The 22514-nt window shown below is 45.1% G+C and overlaps 1 protein-coding gene across 1 annotated transcript; it reads left to right on the forward strand.

The window, feature by feature from the left end:
- Positions 1-2508: 2508 nt before the first annotated feature.
- On the forward strand, positions 2509-11900 carry zbtb8b (zinc finger and BTB domain containing 8B). The gene is made up of 5 exons (XM_045695074.2): positions 2509-2631; positions 3626-3813; positions 4073-5036; positions 5450-5628; positions 10107-11900. The coding sequence occupies exons 2-5, from the start codon at positions 3640-3642 to the stop codon at positions 10395-10397; spliced, it is 1608 nt and encodes a 535-aa protein (XP_045551030.1). The 5' UTR covers positions 2509-2631; positions 3626-3639; the 3' UTR covers positions 10398-11900.
- Positions 11901-22514: the final 10614 nt, after the last annotated feature.

The raw sequence follows: 22514 nt of genomic DNA on the forward strand, positions 1-22514 counted from the left end.
TCCATCCCTCCATACCTCCATACCTCCATCCCTCCACACCTCCATCCTTCCAACCCTCTATCCTTCCATCCATCCATCCCTCCATCCCTCCTTACCTCCATCCCTCCATCCTTCCATACCTCCATCCCTTCATCCCACCATCCCTCCATCCCTCTATCCCTCCATCCCTCCATCCTTCCATCCCTCCACACCTCCATACCTCCATCCCTTCATCCCTCCATCCCTTTATCCCTCCATCCCTCCATCCCTCCATCCCTCCATACCTCCATCGCTCCATCCCTCCATCCTTCCATCCCTCCATCCCTCCATATCTCCATCCTTCCATCCCTCCATCCCTCCATCCCTTCATCCCTCCATCCTTCCATCCCTCCATCCTTCCATCCTTCCATCCCTCCATCCCTCCATCCCTCCATATCTCCATCCTTCCATCCCTCCATCCTTCCATCCTTCCATCCCTCCATCCCTCCATCCTTCCATCCCTCCACACCTCCATACCTCCATACCTCCATCCCTCCATCCTTCTATCCCTCCATCCCTCCATACCTCTACACCTCCACACCTTCATACCTCCATCCCTCCATCCCTCCACACCTCCATACCTCCATACCTCCATTCCTCCATCCCTCCATCACTCCAGACCCCCTCCATCCCTCCACACCTCCACACCTCCATACCTCCATCCCTCCATCCCTCCACACCTCCACCCCTCCATACCTCCATCCCTCCACACCTCCATACCTCCATCCCTTCATACCTCCATCCCTCCATACCTCCATCCTTCCACACCTCCACACCTCCACCCCTCCATACCTCCATCCCTCCGTCCTTCTATCCTTCTATCCCTCCATCCCTCCATACCTCCAAACCTCCATACCTCCATCCCTCCATACCTCCATCCCTCCACACCTCCATACCTCCATCCCTCCATACCTCCATCCTTCCATCCTTCCACCCCTCCATCCATCCATCCATACCTCCCTCCATCCCTCCATCCCTCCATCCATCTATCCCCCCACCTCTCCCTCCATCCATCCACCTCTCCCTCCCTCCCTCCCTCCCTCCCCTCCCTCCCTCCCTCCCTCCCTCCATCCATCCATCCCTCCCTCTCTCCATCAGGTCAAGTTTCCAGGGATGGGGAGTTTGGTCACACACCAGAGTGGTGGTTTACACTGGGTTATATTAACCAATCAGCATTCAGGATTAGACCCAACCGTTGTATACCGGTTTATATTTAGGTTTATGAGCGTGAATGGAGTTGTTATGGGGCTCCATAAATTACATTTTCAAAATGGGGGTTATGGAGGCCTGATGTACGCCTACTCAGCGGTTTCCTCAGGCCCACCACCAAGCCTTTGTGTGTGTCTGCCCAGTTAACCACGGGAAATATCTCTATAACAAATAAGAAGTCCACCATCCAGTCGAACCCGGGACCCCTCGGGGGTGTAGAACTCCAGAGGGGTTTTTAGTGGATCAGGCTGAAAGGGTGCGGTCGGTGCACCCTCAATGGAACTATTTGTTTATTTTCGCTCTGTCCTAAAATAAAAAAAAAAGGGGAAACTCGTTTTACTCCGGAACAACAGGCAAATAAACATGCATTCCTCAAACGACAATGTGGGCAAGCGCATAAGCAGGGCGCGGGGTAGGGCGCGAGGTAGGGCGCGAGGTAGGGCGCGAGGAAGGGCGCTAGGAAGGGCGCGAGGTAGGGAAAGAGGTAGGGCTCGAGGTAGGGCACGAGGTAGGGAACGAGGTAGAGCACGAGGAAGGTCGCAAGGTAGGGCGTGAGGTAAGCGCGAGGTAGGGCACGAGGTAGGGCAGGAGGTAGGGAGCGAGGTAGGGAATGAGGTAGGGCGCGAGGTAAGGCGTGAGGAAGGGAGCGAGGTAGGGTGTGAGGTAGGGCACGAGGTAGGGAGCGAGGTAGGGCGCGAGGTAGGGCATCAGGGCGCAAGCTGCCTGTGATAGGAACAACCCTTTGGCGCTGGTGTAGGTCTGACAAGGAATGGACAGAGTTCAGCTTCCTAACCTATCAGACAGTTCGGTGGAGCTATAATGTATTACTATCTACCAACCGCTATCCAATTTCTTTGGATATGAAAAGCCGAGGGAGGAATAGGCCAGGAACTCCATCCCAGTCTGAGTTAGTCCAACTCAGGAAATGCCTCACTGACATTGTGTGTTATTTTGCCCAACATGTATGAACTGCAATAACTACATTTCAGAACTGTAAACAATTGAAATGGAATGGACTCCATCCCTGTTTACCAAACAGGTTAAAGAGAAACACAAGCAACAATCTTATTTGCACTTATTAATAATAAGCGGTTCATCACGCGATTATATTGTGGGCTAACTCAGTGATCTTCTGCCCTCTGGTGATGATAAATACAACTACAGGCTATAACTTTAAAAGCCCACCACAGCCTAGTTTTACATGATGTGATTGGCTGATCGTCTCTCTCTTTGCCGCCACCTGACATTGTTCTCGTCTCTCATTGGCCGAATCTTGTGACTATCACACAGAATGGAGAAATGAGGAAGTGGGCAGTGGTTAGTTAGCTAGCTAGCTAGCTGCTGAGGCTACAATAACTTATTCACCTATGTGTTAACTTACGACTAATTTCAAGGTTTAGTCAGGTAACGTTGTTTTCTACTTGTTTAAATGTTTGTCTTTTATGTTGATTTGGTACGGAATGTTTGATAAATGTAACGCTAGCTAGCTGACAGAGTATTCTAGCATGGACAGATTGGTTACTGTAGTTCTCAATACATTTAATTCTAGCTAGCTACAAAATATAGCTACTTCTACATTTGTGATTCTACAAAAGGTACTGGGATACGATGAAAAACCTTTCTCCTAGCTAGCTACTATCTTTTTTTAGTTTAGAGCTTTCTCCTCAGAGCCTTTCTGTGGTTATCAGTTGTGGATCTTCTCTTCAAGGCGAGGTGAGGGGGTAGGTAGTTGTAGACAGGGGTCACATGAATGTACTGCACCAGGAGGTCAAAGGACTGGCGTGGAAGGTTGAGGAGAGTGAACTGGCTGAGGGGGGTTGTTTACTAGTACATAGGCAGCCCTGTCCTTTCTACATCTCTCTCTCTCTCTCTGCTCACCCTCTTTCTCTGTTTTATCTCACATTGCTCACCCAATCCCAATCCCTTGCCCATTGAGGAGTGTTGTGTAAAGGTGTCAGGCTACTACCCCAAGCTGTCTTAACTCTCTCTCTCTTTCTCTCTCTCTTTCTCTCTCTCTCTCTCTCTCTCTCTCTGTCTCTCTGTCTGTCTCTGTCTCTCTCTCTGTCTCTGTCTCGCTCTCTCTCTCTCCTATCTATCTCTCTCTCTCTTACTATCTCTCTTTTTATCTCTCTCTGTCGCTCTTTCTGTCTCTCTCTGTCTCTCTCTGTCTCTCTGTCTCTCTCTCTGTCTCTCTCTCTGTCTCTGTCTCGCTCTCTCCTATCTATCTCTCTCTCTCTTACTATCTCTTTTTATCTCTCTCTGTCTCTCTTTCTGTCTCTCTCTCTATCACTATCTCTCTCTCTCTCTCCTATCTTTCTCCTATCTATCTCTCTCTCTCTTACTATCTCTCTCTCTCTCTCTCTCTCTCCTATCTATCTAATCTAATCGTATCTATCAGAAAGAATTGTGGAGATGGAGGTGTCAGGCTACCAGTCCAAGCTGCTGTGTGAGCTCAATGAGCAGCGGAAGAGAGACTTCTTCTGTGACTGCAGTATAGTCGTTGAGGGACGGGTCTTCAAGGCCCATCGCAACGTCCTATTCGCCGGCAGCGGCTACTTCCGAGCCCTATTGGTCCACTACCTACAGGTGAGTCGTTTTTATTAAGTTTACATGGTATTGATACAAAATATGTAATTAAGGAGCCTGTGTATTATTTTACTTGGTGCTTTCACGTGTTTAAAAAATAAAGGTAAATTGATAACGCAGTTGGTCATGGCACTCCTGTTTTTTTTAAAGGGACAGGACACTGGCTGGGTAAACTCTAATGTAAACTCAGATCTAATCTAGTTTATAGCCTGTTTACAATATACCTTACTTCCTTGAATCTCTCCAACACCCTCCTCAGGACAGCGGTCAGCACCACAGCACGGCCTCTCTGGACATCGTGACGGCCGAGGCCTTCTCCTCCATCCTGGACTTCCTGTACTCGGGTCGACTGGACCTGCGCAGCGACAACGTCATCGAGGTGATGTCAGCGGCCAGTTACCTCCAGATGACTGATGTGGTGTCCTTCTGTAAAGGCTACATCCGCTCCTCTCTGGAGATCTGTAACAGGGAGAAAGAGAGGGATAGAAACAAAGAGAAGGAAAGAGACGGTCCGGCTGACAGTGGAACCCCAGCAATGCCACCTCCCTCTTCCAGAGCCTCTGTACCTGTAGCTGTACCGTCGTTGTCACTAGAGGGAGATGGAGTTACTAATGTACGTTCAGAATCCTCCCCTTCTACTGTCACAGACCCCCCATCCTCGGCAGCAGCCCTCCCCAGGGTCCCCACGCCCCCCGGCCCTAGCAGAGACTCTGAGAGCGACTGCAGCTCCAGAGGGGAGTTCCCATCTCATATTATTGTGGGCCGGACCCCCCACGGACACGGGGACCATCTGATGAACCCCCTTTCCTCCTCAACATCTGGCTTGACCTTAGAACTGGTGCACCCCAAGATCGAGTACGACCCCGACGACGAGGCCGAGGAAGGGTCCCCCGATACCAAAGACCTGCCGTTGTTTATGGGACCCCCCCTCCACACCCTCCACACCCACCACCCAGACCACCTCCATGACAGGCTGGCGTCCTCCAGCCCTTCCCCCAGCAGCGAGCGCTCCTCCCTGGGCTTCGGGGGCTGCCACGCCAGGCAGTTCATGGATGTGCTGTTGAGAGGTGGCTCCAGCCCCCACATGGACAGAGGGGAGCAGGGCCAGATGTTTGCCCAGGGATTGGGCCTCTGGGGTGGGGGAGGCAGGGTGGATGAAGGTCTGGGGATGGGTGGTTCCTCTATTATGGAGATACAGAGCGACTGGTACGGAGAGGACACAGGTAATTACATTCAGTACCCTAACCCTAACTAAGTTTTATATTCAACTTTAGTTTCTTCTTGTTTCTTTTTATAGTGTTTTTTTTTCTTGCCGCTATCAGGCTTTGGTCTGGGGTTTCTTTCTACTTTCATGACAAGAAGATTTGCTTTTAAAAAAAGACCATATCAAATTGTGACATTATATTAACTTTATAACATCGACTAAAGGACTAACTCATTAGTGTGTGTGTGTGTGTGTGTGTGTGTGTGTGTGTGTGTGTGTGTGTGTGTGTGTGTGTGTGTGTGTGTGTGTGTGTGTGTGTGTGTGTGTGTGTGTGTGTGTGTGTGTGTGTGTGTGTGTGTGTGTGTGTGTGTGTGTGTGTGTGTGTGTGTGTGTGTGTGTTCTCATTGTTTAATTGACTTTCCTCCCCTGCAGGAGATGGCTTGGTGGTACCTGTGAAGCTCCACAAGTGTCCGTTCTGCCCGTACACCGCCAAGCAGAAGGGCATCCTGAAGAGACACATCCGCTGTCACACTGGAGAGAGACCCTTCCCCTGTGAGACATGTGGCAAGAGGTTTACGCGTCAGGAACACCTCCGCAGCCACTCACTCAGCGTAAGAGAGAAAGAGTGTGTGTGTAAAAATACAGACAGACACTGATCTTTCTAATGGACAGTCTCTCTGTCTGTCCGTCTGTCTGTCTGTCTGTCCGTCTCTCTGTCTGTCCGTCTCTCTGTCTGTCCGTCTCTCTGTCTGTCCGTCTCTCTGTCTGTCCGTCTGTCTGTCTGTCTGTCTGTCTCTCTGTCTGTCCGTCTGTCTGTCTGTCCGTCTCTCTGTCTGTCTGTCTGTCTGTCCGTCTCTCTGTCTGTCCGTCTCTCTGTCTGTCTGTCCGTCTCTCTGTCTGTCTGTCCGTCTCTCTGTCTGTCTGTCCGTCTCTCTGTCTGTCTGTCCGTCTCTCTGTCTGTCTGTCCGTCTCTCTGTCTGTCTGTCCGTCTCTCTGTCTGTCCGTCTCTCTGTCTGTCCGTCTCTCTGTCTGTCCGTCTCTCTGTCTGTCCGTCTCTCTGTCTGTCTGTCCGTCTCTCTGTCTGTCTGTCCGTCTCTCTGTCTGTCTGTCCGTCTCTCTGTCTGTCTGTCCGTCTCTCTGTCTGTCTGTCCGTCTCTCTGTCTGTCTGTCCGTCTCTCTGTCTGTCCGTCTCTCTGTCTGTCTGTCCGTCCGTCTGTCCGTCTCTCTGTCCGTCTCTCTGTCCGTCTGTCCGTCTCTCTGTCCGTCTCTCTGTCTGTCTGTCCGTCTCTCTGTCTGTCTGTCCGTCTCTCTGTCTGTCTGTCCGTCTCTCTGTCTGTCCGTCTCTCTGTCTGTCCGTCTCTCTGTCTGTCCGTCCGTCTCTCTGTCCGTCTGTCACGGGGTGTCTGTGTGTTTTACATGCTGTTGGGTTCTTCATCATGAGGACACCATCATCGTAGTCATGGCTGTGTTTGTCAGTCTGGTTCCATGTTTCTTTATTGAATGTAATTCCTGGGGTGTAATTGTCTGCATCGTTGTCTGAACCAATCCCCCATATTTTTGTATATATTTACAGTACCAGTCAAAAGGTTTGGACACACCCACTCCTTCAAGGGTTTTTCTTTATTTTTTACCATTTTCTACTTTGTAGAATGATAGTGAAGACGTCAAACTATGAAATAACATAAATTAAATCATGTAGTAACCAAAAACTGTGTTATCTAAATATATTTGGTATTTGAGATTCTTCAAAGTAGCCACCCTTTGCCTTGATGACAGCTTTGCACACTCTTGGCATTCTCTCAACCAGCTTCACCTTAGAATGCTTTTCCAGCAGTCTTGAAGGAGTTCCCACATATGCTGAGCACTTGTTGACTGCTTTTCCTTCACTCTGTGGTCCAACTCATCCCAAACCATCTCGATTGGGTTGAGGTCAGGTGATTGTGGAGGCCAGGTCATCTGATGCAGCGCTCCATCACTCTCCTTCTTATCCTTTACACAGCCTGGAGGTGTGTTGGGTCATTGTGCTGTTGAAAAACAAATGATAGTTCCACTAAGCCCAAACCAGATGGGATGGCGTATCGCTGCAGAATGCTGTGGTAGCCATGCTTGTTAAGTGTGCCTTGAATTCTAAATTATTCACCGACAGTATCACCAGCAAAGCACCATCACACCTCCTCCTCCATGCTTCACGGTGGGAACCACACATGCAGAGATCATCCGTTCACCTACTCTGTGTCTCACAAAGACACAGCGGTTGGAATCAAAAATCTCAAATTTGGACTCATCAGACCAAAGGACTGATTTCCTCTGGTCTAATGTCCATTGCTCGTGTTTCTTGGCCCAAGCAAGTCTGTTCTTCTTATTGGTGTCCTTTAGTAGTGGTTTCTTCTTCGACCATGAAGGCCTGATTCACACAGTCTCCTCTGAACAGTTGATGTTGAGATGTCTGTTACTTGAACTCTGAAGCATTTTTTGGGGCAGCAATTTGAGGTGCAATTAACTCTAATGAACTTATCCTCTGCAGCAGAGGTAACTCTGGGTCTTCCTTTCCTGTGGCGGTCCTCATGAGAGCCAGTTTCATTATAACACTTGGTGGTTTTTCGACTGCACTTAAAGAAACGTTCAAAGTTCTTGAAATGTTCCGTATTGACTGACCTTCATGTCTTAAAGTAATGATGGACTGTCGTTTCTCTATGCTTATTTGAGCTGTTCTTGCCACAATATGGACTTGGTCTTTTACCAAATAGGACTATTTTCTGTATACAACCTCTACCTTGTCACAACACAACTGATTGGCTCAAACACATTAAGAAGGAAAGAAATTCCACAAATTAAGTTTTTAACAATGCACACCTGTTATTTAAAATGCATTCCAGGTGACTACCTCATGAAGCTGGTTGAGAGAATGCCAAGAGTGTACAAAGCTGTCCTCAAGGCAAAGGGTGGCTATTTGAAGAATCTCAAATATAAAATATGTTTTGATTTGTTTAACACTTTTTTTTTTGGTTACATGATTTCATGTGTTATTTCATAGTTTTGATGTCTTCACTATTATTCTACAATGTAGAAAATAGTCGAAATAAAGAAAAACCCTGGAATGAGTAGTTGTTCTAAAACTTTTGACTGGCACTGTATCTCTGAACACCATCCAGTCCCATCCTTCAGCTACCCTCAACCCCTCCCATCTATCTCTGAACACCATCCAGTCCCATCCTTCAGCTCCATCCAGTCCCATCCTTCAGCTCCCCTCAACCCCTCCCATCTATCTCTGAACACCATCCAGTCCCACCCTTCAGCTCCCCCCAACCCCTCCCATCTATCTCTGAACACCATCCAGTCCCATCCTTCAGCTCCCCTCAACCCCTCCCATCTATCTCTGAACACCATCCAGTCCCATCCTTCAGCTCCCCTCAACCCCTCCCATCTATCTCTGACCACCATCCAGTCCCATCCTTCAGCTCCCCTCAACCCCTCCCATCTATCTCTGAACACCATCCAGTCCCATCCTTCAGCTCCCCTCAACCCCTCCCATCTATCTCTGAACACCATCCAGTTTTCACAAAAGAACTGAACCTTTCTATTCTCATAATTTCTACAGATTGTAAATTTAAATTAATTTGCCTTTTTAGTAAAAGTATTATTATCCTATTGATCAATTGACTAAGGTTTTCAAATCACCCAGCAGTGCAGAGTTAGCTCCAGGTAAATGTTGCAGTTCTTCAGCCATTCCTGAACCTGCGTACAGAAACAAGCTACATATGGACAGTACCATTAAAAAGCTACATATGGACCGTACCATTAAAAAGCTACATATGGACAGTACCATTAAAAAGCTACATATGGACAGTACCATTAAAAAGCTACATATGGACAGTACCATTAAAAAGCTACATATGGACCGTACCATTAAAAAGCTACATATGGACAGTACCATTAAAAAGCTACATATGGACAGTACCATTAAAAAGCTACATATGGACCGTACCATTATAAAGCTACATATGGACCGTACCATTAAAAAGCTACATATGGACAGTACCATTATAAAGCTACATATGGACAGTACCATTAAAAAGCTACATATGGACAGTACCATTAAAAAGCTACATATGGACCGTACCATTAAAAAGCTACATATGGACCGTACCATTAAAAAGCTACATATGGACCGTACCTAAACAAGTGATCTATAGTAGATTGTTAGTAGTTTATTAACAAGAAATTTGTGGAGTTGTTGAAAAACCGAGTTTTAATGACTCTGTATGGTGCAGCTGTACATTTTATTTTTCCAATTTTGGTCTTTAATGCAGACAAACACTTTCTTTTCCTTCTTCCACTTGCCTCTTCCATTTTTTTTTTTGTTGTTATTTGGGTAGAGCGATAGATTTCGATATATTTTTGTTAGCTGCATGTGTGACAACTCCACCAGTTATATTTGTGATCTCATTAACAAAGATTATTAAAAAAATACAAAATATATTTTCCCAAAATATATATTTTTTTAATCAATTATTATGTTTAACCGTTATATTTGTTGTAATATTTGTTCTGTCTTTTCTGGTAGATTAAACTGAAATTGCAACCGGATTGTTTTAAAAATAGCGATATTTTTGAGATTTCCTTTTCAAATGTTTTATTTATTATATAAGAACAAATTCTTATTTTCAATGACGGCCTACCGGGGAACAGTGGGTTAACTGCCTTGTTCAGGGGGCAGAACGACAGAACGATTTATACCTTGTCAGCTCGGGGATTTGAACTTGCAACCTTTCGTTTACTAGCCCAACGCTCTAACCACTAGGCTACCTGCCGCCCCAATTAACTGAAAGTGAGAGGTTGTAATCTGAAATAATAAAGGTGAAAAAGGCCATTCTTGAACATGGGGTGAGACATTCTTACTAATCTGATAGAGAACCAGTTCAGATTTTAAGTATATTTTTTATATGACTGAAGCCTTTAGTGAGGTTCAATGCTGTAATAATTTCAGCCCTCTGTTTTCATATTTATTAAATAATGTAGTGTTTGTGTATAGATGTGTGTGTGTGTGTGTACTGATTGATGTTAACATGTCTTCGCCTCTGATACCCAGGTGCATCGCTCCAGTTGGCCCGTGGTTTGTAAAGGGTGTAGAAGAAGCTTCGCCGGAGCCCTGTCCCACGGACTCAAACGCTTTGGCCTGTGTGACAACTGTACCTGCGTTACGACCACGGGCCACGACGACTCACCTCTCGCCCACATCAACCTCAACGGCCAACCAGAGGCCATGGAACGTGGGGACGGAGACGGTGATTGGCCCAGGTTCAGGGATGATGCTGATGACATGGAGGCCGGGGAAGGGATTATAGAGGAACTGGGGGAGAAAGGGGAACTACACAGATGAATATCAGAGATCCCATTCACAGTGGACATGAAGGAGAGGAGACAAGGAAAGGAAGAATTTAACTTTCAGACTCAGTTTTAGTCCTAGCTTGCGGTCTACCTCCCCCAGTGGTTTAATAGGGGAACATTTTGGACCAAAATAACTGTGGTACAGAAACAGAACTGCATGACCATAAGAGGACTGGTTTGTCCCTAGGAGGAGGACGTTGTCCCTAGGAGGAGGACGTTGTCCCTAGGAGGAGGACGTTGTCCCCAGGAGGAGGACGTTGTCCCCAGGAGGAGGACGTTGTCCCTAGGAGGAGGACGTTGTCCCCAGGAGGAGGACGTTGTCCCCAGGAGGAGGACGTTGTCCCCAGGAGGAGGACGTTGTCCCGTCCCCAGGAGGAGGACGTTGTCCCCAGGAGGAGGACGTTGTCCCGTCCCCAGGAGGAGGACGTTGTCCCGTCCCCAGGAGGAGGACGTTGTCCCCAGGAGGAGGACGTTGTCCCCAGGAGGAGGACGTTGTCCCCAGGAGGAGGACGTTGTCCCGTCCCCAGGAGGAGGACGTTGTCCCGTCCCCAGGAGGAGGACGTTGTCCCGTCCCCAGGAGGAGGACGTTGTCCCGTCCCCAGGAGGAGGACGTTGTCCCGTCCCCAGGAGGAGGACGTTGTCCCGTCCCCAGGAGGAGGACGTTGTCCCGTCCCCAGGAGGAGGACGTTGTCCCGTCCCCAGGAGGAGGACGTTGTCCCGTCCCCAGGAGGAGGACGTTGTCCCGTCCCCAGGAGGAGGACGTTGTCCCGTCCCTAGGAGGAGGACGTTGTCCCTAGGAGGAGGACGTTGTCCCCAGGAGGAGGACGTTGTCCCCAGGAGGAGGACGTTGTCCCGTCCCTAGGAGGAGGACGTTGTCCCGTCCCTAGAAGAAGGACGTTGTCCCCAGGAGGAGGACGTTGTCCCCAGGAGAAGGACGTCTCTTCTACTTGGTCATGGTGGCACAATGCACCAGGTGACGTTACTCCATAACAGTCTGTTCTCCATGGAAACAGCAGGTGTCTTGTCCTCAACAGCCTCATCAACTCCATGCGAAGGAGATGTGTCGCGCAGCATGAGGCAAAAGGTGGTCACTCTAGATATGACTGGTTTTCTGATCCACGCCCCTACCTTGTTTTCTTAAGGTGTCTGTGACCAACAGATGCATATCTTTATTCCCAGTCATGTGAAAATCCATAGATTAGGGACTCATTTATTTAAATTGACTGAGTTCCTTATATGAACTGTAACTCAGTAAATTGTTGCATTTTTATATTTTTGTTCACTGTAATTTTCAGGATGTTGTGTATCTCTGTAAATAATCAGAATTCATGTCAAATCAAGGAAAGTTTTTTAAAAACAGTGCTTGTCCAAAAAAATGTTGTTCTCTTATCACAGTTTAGTCCAGGTGTGGGGTAAATTGAGCCGCTGGACAGAGTGAATTAATCGACCTACATAATTCTGTACTGAATTAAATATTACCACAACCCTTTTAAAACCATGTCTATGTTTATTTCCCAAACACAATTCAACATTTTCACAATCGCTTTTTTTTTTGGTCATTGTCTTTGTCATAATTTGAAGCATATTTTAACACAGGACTTAACACCTAACAAACACTATGTACTTTTACCATAGGCCCGGTTGTTACCTCATAAACCAGTGATAATGCCCCACATTACACCAGGGAAGAAAACACTTACATTGGTTCAACTTGCCACTGGCTCAACCATTGGTTCAACTTGCTACTGGCTCAACCATTGGTTCAACTTGCCACTGGCTTAACCATTGGTTCAACTTGCCACTGGCTCAACCATTGGTTCAACTTGCTACTGGCTTAACCATTGGTTCAACTTGCCACTGGCTCAACCATTGGTTCAACTTGCCATTGGCTCAACCATTGGTTCAACTTCCCACTGGCTCAACCATTGGTTCAACTTACATGGGAAACATATTAGCCCACACAGCTGAAAGGATGCACTTTTATTCCAGGTTTAGGACCTCAGATTGTAGCGTATAGAGAGACCCCAACTGATGTATAGAACAATATTAAATGTATCATCTACTTTGGTTTAGATACAAGCATCATAAAACCTCTTAACACTATAAATTCATTTGACTCAATTGAAAATCCATTATTTTAACTTTTTTTTTTTTCATCTAACTTGCTGACCACTTTTTCCACGTGGATTCTTCCTTCAGACTCCATGAAATTATGACCTCTTCCTAAACATTTGGTGTGACGGTGTGGTGCCAGGTAAACATCCGATCCCTCAACATCAGCCAAACAAAGGAGCTAATATTGGACTTTGGGAGGAACCAGACTGGACAAGCCCCCCCCCCATCCTCATCAACCCCTGCTGCTCCCACTATGGGCATTCCCCAATGGACTCTTACTCAGCCCCCACAGTTGTCAATGTGTTTTAATATTAATTTGTCTCATTCACTTCTCTTTTTATTTTTTTTTTTTCATTTGACCTGCACTGTTGGTGCATCAGATGTTCGCTGTACCCTGCTTTAATAACTCTACCCACATGTACAGTGGGGCAAAAAAGTATTTAGTCAGCCACCAATTGTGCAAGTTCTCCCACCTAAAAAGACGAGAGAGGCCTGTAATTTTCATCATAGGTACACTTCAACTATGACAGACAAAATGAGGAAAAGAAATCCAGAAAAATCACATTGTAGGATTTTTAATGAATTTATTTGCAAATTATGGTGGAAAATAAGTATTTGGTCGATAACAAAAGTTTATCTCAATACTTTGTTATATACCCTTTGTTGGCAATGACACAGGTCAAATGTTTTCTGTAAGTCTTCACAAGGTTTTCACACACTGTTGCTGGTATTTTGGCCCATTCCTCCATGCAGATCTCCTCTAGAGCAGTGATGTTTTGGGGCTGTCGCTGGGCAACACGGACTTTCAACTCCCTGCAAAGATTTTCTATGGGGTTGAGATCTGGAGACTGGCTAGGCCACTCCAGGACCTTGAAATGCTTCTTACGAAGCCACTCCTTCGTTGCCCGGGCGGTGTGTTTGGGATCATTGTCATGCTGAAAGATCCAGCCACGTTTCATCTTCAATGCCCTTGCTGATGGAAGGAGGTTTTCACTCAAAATCTCATGATACAAGGCCCCATTCATTCTTTCCTTTACACGGATCAGTCGTCCTGGTCCCTTTGCAGAAAAACAGCACCAAAGCATGATGTTTCCACCCCCATGCTTCACAGTAGGTATGGTGTTCTTTGGATGCAACTCAGCATTCTTTGTCCTCCAAACACGACGAGTTGAGTTTTTACCAAAAAGTTATATTTTGGTTTCATCTGACCATATGACATTCTCCCAATCCTCTTCTGGATCATCCAAATGCTCTCTAGCAAACTTCAGACGGGCCTGGACAGGTACTGGCTTAAGCAGGGGGACACGTCTGACACTGCAGGATTTGAGTCCCTGGCGGCGTAGTGTGTTACTGATGGTAGGCTTTGTTACTTTGGTCCCAGCTCTCTGCAGGTCATTTCACTAGGTCCCCCTGTGTGCTTCTGGGATTTTTGCTCACCGTTCTTGTGATAATTTTGACCCCACGGGGTGAGATCTTGCGTGGAGCCCCAGATCGAGGGAGATTATCAGTGGTCTTGTATGTCTTCCATTTCCTAATAATTGCTCCCACAGTTGATTTCTTCAAACTAAGCTGCTTACCTATTGCAGATTCAGTCTTCCCAGCCTGGTGCAGGTCTACAATTTTGTTTCTGGTGTCCTTTGACAGCTCTTTGGTCTTGGCCATAATGGAGTTTGGAGTGTGACTGTTTGAGGTTGTGGACAGGTGTCTTTTATACTGATAACAAGTTCAAACAGGTGCCATTAATACAGGTAACGAGTGGAGGACAGAGGAGCCTCTTAAAGAATAAGTTACAGGTCTGTGAGAGCCAGAAATCTTGCTTGTTTGTAGGTGACCAAATACTTATTTTCCACCATAATTTGCAAATAAATTCATTAAAAATCCTACAATGTGATTTTCTGGATTTCTTTTCTCATTTTGTCTGTCATAGTTGACGTGTACCTATGATGAAAATTACAGGCCTCTCATCTTTTTAAGTGGGAGAACTTGCACGATTGATGGCTGACTAAATACTTTTTTGCCCCACTGTATATATTACCTCAGTTACCTAACTGGTGCCCTGTACATTGACTCTACCGGTACCCCCTGTATATAGCTTTCACATTGACTCTGTACCGTAACACCCTGTATATAGCCTCCACATTGACTCTGTACCGTAACACCCTGTATATAGCCTCCACATTGACTCTGTACCGGTACCCCCTGTATATAGCCTCCACATTGACTCTGTACCGGTACCCCCTGTATATAGCCTCCACATTGACTCTGTACCGGTACCCCCTGTATATAGCCTCCACATTGACTCTGCACCGTAATACCCTGTATATAGCCTCCACATTGACTCTGTACCGGTACCCCCTGTATATAGCCTCCACATTGACTCTGTACCGGTACCACCTGTATATAGCCTCCACATTGACTCTGTACCGGTACCCCCTGTATATAGCCTCCACATTGACTCTGTACCGGTACCTCCTGTATATAGCCTCCACATTGACTCTGTACCGGTACCTCCTGTATATAGCCTCCACATTGACTCTGTACCGGTAGCCCCTGTATATATCCTCCACATTGACTCTGTACCGTAACACCCTGTATATAGCCTCCACATTGACTCTGTACCGGTACCCCCTGTATATAGCCTCCACATTGACTCTGTACCGGTACCCCCTGTATATAGCCTCCACATTGACTCTGCACCGTAATACCCTGTATATAGCCTCCACATTGACTCTGTACCGGTACCCCCTGTATATAGCCTCCACATTGACTCTGTACCGGTACCACCTGTATATAGCCTCCACATTAACTCTGTACCGGTACCCCCTGTATATAGCCTCCACATTGACTCTGTACCGGTACCTCCTGTATATAGCCTCCACATTGACTCTGTACCGGTACCTCCTGTATATAGCCTCCACATTGACTCTGTACCGGTACCCCCTGTATATATCCTCCACATTGACTCTGTACCGTAACACCCTGTATATAGCCTCCACATTGACTCTGTACCGGTACCACCTGTATATAGCCTCCACATTGACTCTGTACCGGTACCCCCTGTATATAGCCTCCACATTGACTCTGTACCGGTACCACCTGTATATAGCCTCCACATTGACTCTGTACCGGTACCACCTGTATATAGCCTCCACAATGACTCTGTACTGTCGACCCTGTATATAGCCTCCACTTTGATTCTGTACCGTAATACCCTGTATATAGCCTCCACTTTGATTCTGTACCGTAATACCCTGTACTTAGCCCCGCTTTTGTTATTTACTGCTGCTCTATAATAATTTTTTTCTCTTTTGTCTTACTTTTTGTTTGTATTTTCTTAGACCTGTGTTGTGGGTTAAGGGCTTGTAAGTAAGCATTTCACTGTGAGGTCTACACCTGTTGTATTCAGCATTTCACTGTGAGGTCTACTACACCTGTTGTATTCAGCATTTCACTGTGAGGTCTACTACAGCTGTTGTATTCAGCATTTCACTGTAAGGTCTACTACAGCTGTTGTATTCAGCATTTCACCGTGAGGTCTACTACACCTGTTGTATTCAGCATTTCACTGTGAGGTCTACTACACCTGTTGTATTCAGCATTTCACTGTATGGTCTACACCTGTTGTATTCAGCATTCCACTGTGAGGTCTACTACACCTGTTGTATTCAGCATTTCACTGTGAGGTCTACTACACCTGTTGTATTCAGCATTTCACTGTGAGGTCTACACCTGTTGTATTCAGCATTTCACTGTAAGGTCTACTACAGCTGTTGTATTCAGCATTTCACTGTAAGGTCTACTACACCTGTTGTATTCAGCATTTCACTGTAAGGTCTACTACACCTGTTGTATTCAGCATTTCACTGTGAGGTCTACACCTGTTGTATTCAGCATTTCACTGTGAGGTCTACTACACCTGTTGTATTCAGCATTTCACTGTGAGGTCTACTACACCTGTTGTATTCAGCATGTCACTGTAAGGTCTACTACACCTGTTGTATTCAGCATTTCACTGTAAGGTCTACTACACCTGTTGTATTCAGCATTTCACTGTGAGGTCTACACCTGTTGTATTCAGCATTTCACTGTGAGGTCTACTACACCTGTTGTATTCAGCATTTCACTGTAAGGTCTACTATACCTGTTGTATTCAGCATTTCACTGTGAGGTCTACACCTGTTGTATTCCGCATTTCACTGTAAGGTCTACTACACCTGTTGTATTCAGCATTTCACTGTGAGGTCTACCTACACCTGTTGTATTCAGCATTTCACTGTGAGGTCTACTACACCTGTTGTATTCAGCATTTCACTGTGAGGTCTACTACACCTGTTGTATTCAGCATTTCACTGTGAGGTCTACTACACCTGTTGTATTCAGCATTTCACTGTGAGGTCTACTACACCTGTTGTATTCAGCATTTCACTGTAAGGTCTACTACACCTGTTGTATTCAGCATTTCACTGTGAGGTCTACACCTGTTGTATTCAGCATTTCACTGTGAGGTCTACTACACCTGTTGTATTCAGCATTTCACTGTAAGGTCTACCTACACCTGTTGTATTCAGCATTTCACTGTGAGGTCTACTACACCTGTTGTATTCAGCATTTCACTGTGAGGTCTACTACACCTGTTGTATTCAGCATTTCACTGTAAGGTCTACTACACCTGTTGTATTCAGCATTTCACTGTGAGGTCTACTACACCAGTTGTATTCAGCATTTCACTGTAAGGTCTACTACACCTGTTGTATTCAGCATTTCACTGTAAGGTCTACTACACCTGTTGTATTCAGCATTTCACTGTAAGGTCTACTACACCTGTTGTATTCAGCATTTCACTGTAAGGTCTACTACACCTGTTGTATTCAGCATTTCACTGTGAGGTCTACTACACCTGTTGTATTCAGCATTTCACTGTAAGGTCTACTACACCTGTTGTATTCAGCATTTCACTGTGAGGTCTACTACACCTGTCGTATTCAGCATTTCACTGTAAGGTCTACTACACCTGTTGTATTCAGCATTTCACTGTGAGGTCTACTACACCTGTTGTATTCAGCATTTCACTGTGAGGTCTACTACACCTGTTGTATTCAGCATTTCACTGTGAGGTCTACTACACCTGTTGTATTCAGCATTTCACTGTAAGGTCTACTACACCTGTTGTATTCAGCATTTCACTGTAAGGTCTACTACACCTGTTGTATTCAGCATTTCACTGTGAGGTCTACTACACCTGTTGTATTCAGCATTTCACTGTGAGGTCTACACCTGTTGTATTCAGCATTTCACCATGAGGTCTACACCTGTTGTATTCAGCATTTCACTGTGAGGTCTGCTACACCTGTTGTATTCAGCATTTCACTGTGAGGTCTACTACACCTGTTGTATTCAGCATTTCACTGTAAGGTCTACTACACCTGTTGTATTCAGCATTTCACTGTAAGGTCTACTACACCTGTTGTATTCAGCATTTCACTGTGAGGTCTACTACACCTGTTGTGTTCAGCATTTCACTGTGAGGTCTACACCTGTTGTATTCAGCATTTCACTGTGAGGTCTACACCTGTTGTATTCAGCATTTCACTGTGAGGTCTGCTACACCTGTTGTATTCAGCATTTCACTGTGAGGTCTACACCTGTTGTATTCAGCATTTCACTGTGAGGTCTACACCTGTTGTATTCAGCATTTCACCGTGAGGTCTACTACACCTGTTGTATTCAGCATTTCACTGTGAGGTCTACACCTGTTGTATTCAGCATTTCACTGTGAGGTCTACTACACCTGTTGTATTCAGCATTTCACTGTGAGGTCTACTACACCTGTTGTATTCAGCATTTCACTGTGAGGTCTAAACCTGTTGTATTCAGCATTTCACTGTGAGGTCTACTACACCTGTTGTATTCAGCATTTCACTGTAAGGTCTACTACACCTGTTGTATTCAGCATTTCACTGTGAGGTCTACTACACCTGTTGTATTCAGCATTTCACTGTGAGGTCTACTACACCTGTTGTATTCAGCATTTCACTGTGAGGTCTACTACACCTGTTGTATTCAGCATTTCACTGTGAGGTCTACTACACCTGTTGTATTCAGCATTTCACTGTGAGGTCTACTACACCTGTTGTATTCAGCATTTCACTGTGAGGTCTACTACACCTGTTGTATTCAGCATTTCACTGTGAGGTCTAAACCTGTTGTATTCAGCATTTCACTGTGAGGTCTACTACACCTGTTGTATTCAGCATTTCACTGTAAGGTCTACTACACCTGTTGTATTCAGCATTTCACTGTGAGGTCTACTACACCTGTTGTATTCAGCATTTCACTGTGAGGTCTACTACACCTGTTGTATTCAGCATTTCACTGTGAGGTCTACTACACCTGTTGTATTCAGCATTTCACTGTGAGGTCTACTACACCTGTTGTATTCAGCATTTCACTGTGAGGTCTACTACACCTGTTGTATTCAGCATTTCACTGTAAGTTCTACACCTGTTGTATTCAGCAGTGGAATGCAGCAGTCAGATGGAACAGAGTAAATAGGCATTTAAGTTCTACACCTGTCGTATTCGGTGCAAGTGACACATAACATTTGATTTGATTTTAATTACATCTGCATCCCTGTACATATGACTAGTAATATCTATCTATCCCTTTGGCTCAATCTCCCCCACTCTTCCCTACCTGCAATTGAGTCATTGTAAACTTCTAACAAACCGTGTGTGTTAAATTTATGTATAGAGAAGTTATTATTGAATAACTTCTTTCTAAAATACAGTTTCCTGCAGAACCTGCTAAGTCAGTGTTTCCAGACCTGTGTGAATCTTGTGACAATAAGGAGGAGGTGCCACAATAGTGGAATTTTCAGTTCGCCCTTCAAAATAAAATACCCCAATTGAGATTCAAAAGGATACAAATAGTGTAACAATGCCATATTTGTACTAGATCGGAATGTATTATAAATTAAACAAAAATACAATAATTAATTCATTTGAAATGACACTGTGGAGGTAGTATAATTGTTTTGGTGGCGTACCTACCTATCTGCATGGTAATTCCATGAAATGTGGTGTCAGCCAATTCAGTGAAACCCACAGATTACAAAATTACACTAATTAGTGTCGTAGCTCATATTAAGGACCTTTAGCTGTGGGGAAATCACCGCCCCAGTCAACCTATTGTGCATATTCAACGTTCATATTTCAATGTACAGCCTTACCTATGGATGTTGGGTCCATGATATGGGCTATCGGCCTACTCACAGACAGCGACAGAACAGAACTGAGGAGTTTTCACAAATACTTAGCGTCTTATTGCGGGTCTGAAACCGCTGTGAAATGATCCACATTATTCAGCTGGTGGATCTAATCCTAAATGCTGATTGGTTAAAACCACATTCCAGACGGTGTCTATTCCACAAGTTACCACCGGTTAAATTTATGACGTTAAAATGCCTATTTACTCTGTTCCATCTGACTGCTGCATTCCACTGTCACATCAGCCAGGCAATTTATAAACTTGATCTCCACTATAAAAAGCATCTAGACATTATCTCACATTTCTTTTAGACTTAACATTTAGTTTTCAACAGCTGAGATTTTTATAAACCTTACTGTCTGTCTCTCCGACATTTGCAACATTCTTTCAATATTCAAATATGATATCTAGCTGTCCCATAATAATGAACGTGTCGGGACGAGACAGACAAGCAGCATTTCTCAGCCAGTCAAAATCATGAATCAGTTGGCATCATTTTTATGGATATAAACAAAGAAATGACCATTGAAAAAAACGTAAAACAAAACCAAGTGCAGTTAGTTTGCTGTCTTTCCAGCTTCAGTTTGAAGTGATTGTGTTAGCTCCTCTGGACAAGTGTCGAGACAAGAGAGCACATTTTCTATTCCAGGCCAAATCGCGCCTCATTAGCTCATTGTTATGGATGTTTTCAAAAAAATATTTGTTGAAAACAGTTTAAACAAATGCAAACGCAGCTACTTTGGTATTATTCTGGTTGCACTTTTTGACGTGACTGTAAATTAGCCGTAGTTGGCTAGCTAGTAAGCGAGGGATTAGAACGTTGCCAGCCAGTATTGCAATGGAACATATAGAACGAACGACTGGGTCGCGTCCATAGAGACAAATCAAAAAGAGTGAACGACTGGGTCACGTCTCTGTTAACCGGACCTATAGGATGAATGACCAGCCGGTTTGGGTAGCAACTCTAGATTTGTGTCGGGACTATATCATGTGGAAGGATGAAAGAGTATGAATAAATTCAGCAAATGAATGTTTTTTATGAAAATTTCAGTCATTGTTTGAATATATTGGTAACCCGTTATATAAAAGTGATAATGCCCTCGAAGCCGGTGTTTGGAGGATATATTAGACGGTTTACTCGGCTTTGTCTCAGGATGGTAAGTTGGTGATTGAAGCTTTCCCTCTAGTGGTGTGGGGGCTGTGCTTTGGCAAAGTGGATGGGGTTATATCCTGCCTGTTTGGCCCTGTCCGGGGGTTTCATCAGATGGGGCCACAGTGTCTCCTGACCCCCTCCTGTATTTATGCTGCACTAGTTTATGTGTCGGGGCAATAGGGTCAGTCTGTTATATTTTCTCTCTCTCTCTCTCAGGACCTGAGCCCTAGGACCATCTGGCATGATGACTCCTTGCTGTCCCCAGTCCACGTGGCCGTGCTGCTGCTCCAGTTTCAACTGTTCTGCCTGTGGCTATGGAACCCTGACCTGTTCACCGGACGTGCTACCTGTCCCAGACCTGCTGTTTTCAAATCTCTAGAGACAGCAGGAGCGGTAGAGATACTCGGCTATGAAAAGCCAACTGACATTTACTCCTGACTTGTTGCACCTCAACAACCACTGTGATTATTATTTGACCCTGCTGTTCATCTATGAAGATTTGAACATCTTGGCCATGTTCTGTTATAATCTCCACCCGGCACAGCCAGGAGAGGACTGGCCACTCCTTATAGCCTGGTTCCTCTCTAGGTTTCTTCCTAGGTTCCAGCCTTTACATTTACATTTTAGTCATTTAGCAGACACACTTATCCATCTTACTCATACATTTTTTTCTTCTGTGCTGGCCCCCCATGGGAATCGAACCCACAACCCTGGCATTGCAAACACCATGCTCTACCAACTGAGCTACAGGGAAGGCCTTTCTAGGGAGTTTTTCCTAGCCACCGTGCTTCTACACCTGCATTGCTTGCTGTTTGGGGTTTTAGTCTGGGTTTCTATACAGCACTTTGTGACATCAGCTGATGTAAGATGGGCTATATAAATGATTTATTGATTGATTTACTAATAGCACCTGTGACAATATATCATTTTTTTTAAACATTTTTTTTTGTCATTTAGCAGATGCTCTTATCCAGAGCGACTTACAGTAGTGAATGCATACATTTCATACACTTTTTCCCGTACTGGTCCCCCGTGGGAATCGAACCCACAACCACCATGCTCTACCAACTGAGCCACACAGGACCACAATTGATTGATTGATTGATTGATTGATTTACTAATAGCACCTGTGACAATATATCCTCCGAACACCTGCTTCTCGGGTTTCACCACTTAATTAGCTCACCAGTCAACTGACTGTGTATTGAACATTCATATTGCACAATTGGCCCAGCGTCGTCCGGGTTTGGCTGGTGTAGGCCGTCATTGTAAATAAGAACTGGTTCTAAACTGACTTGCCTAGTTAAATAAAGGTTAAACATAAATAATAATAATAAATATTGCAATGTACAGCCTTACTTTTTCTGGTCAAATTAACAAATTATTGTATTTTGTTGAATTTATATAACAACATTCTGATCTTGTTTAGCATTATCTAGTCCAAATATGGCATGATTCCACTCTTTTGTATCGTTTGAATCACTTTCAATTGGGGACTTTTATTTTAAAGGCGAGCCCACATTCCACTATTGTGGCTAATCCTTGTTGTCGCTAGCGTCACACAGGTGTTTTCAC

The sequence above is a fragment of the Salmo salar genome, chromosome 14, assembly GCF_965601325.2.
Source record: "Salmo salar chromosome 14, fSalSal1, whole genome shotgun sequence".
NCBI classification, from domain to species: Eukaryota; Metazoa; Chordata; class Actinopteri; order Salmoniformes; family Salmonidae; genus Salmo; species Salmo salar.

What these genes read in the sequence shown, in the direction of transcription:
- zbtb8b (XM_045695074.2), top strand. Translation starts at nt 3,640, where the DNA reads ATGGAGGTGTCAGGCTACCAGTCCAAGCTGCTGTGTGAGCTCAATGAG. An exon ending in TATTGGTCCACTACCTACAG is followed by an intron (nt 3,814 to 4,072) that starts GTGAGTCGTTTT and finishes CACCCTCCTCAG; the next exon opens with GACAGCGGTCAGCACCACAG. An exon ending in CTGGTACGGAGAGGACACAG is followed by an intron (nt 5,037 to 5,449) that starts GTAATTACATTC and finishes CCTCCCCTGCAG; the next exon opens with GAGATGGCTTGGTGGTACCT.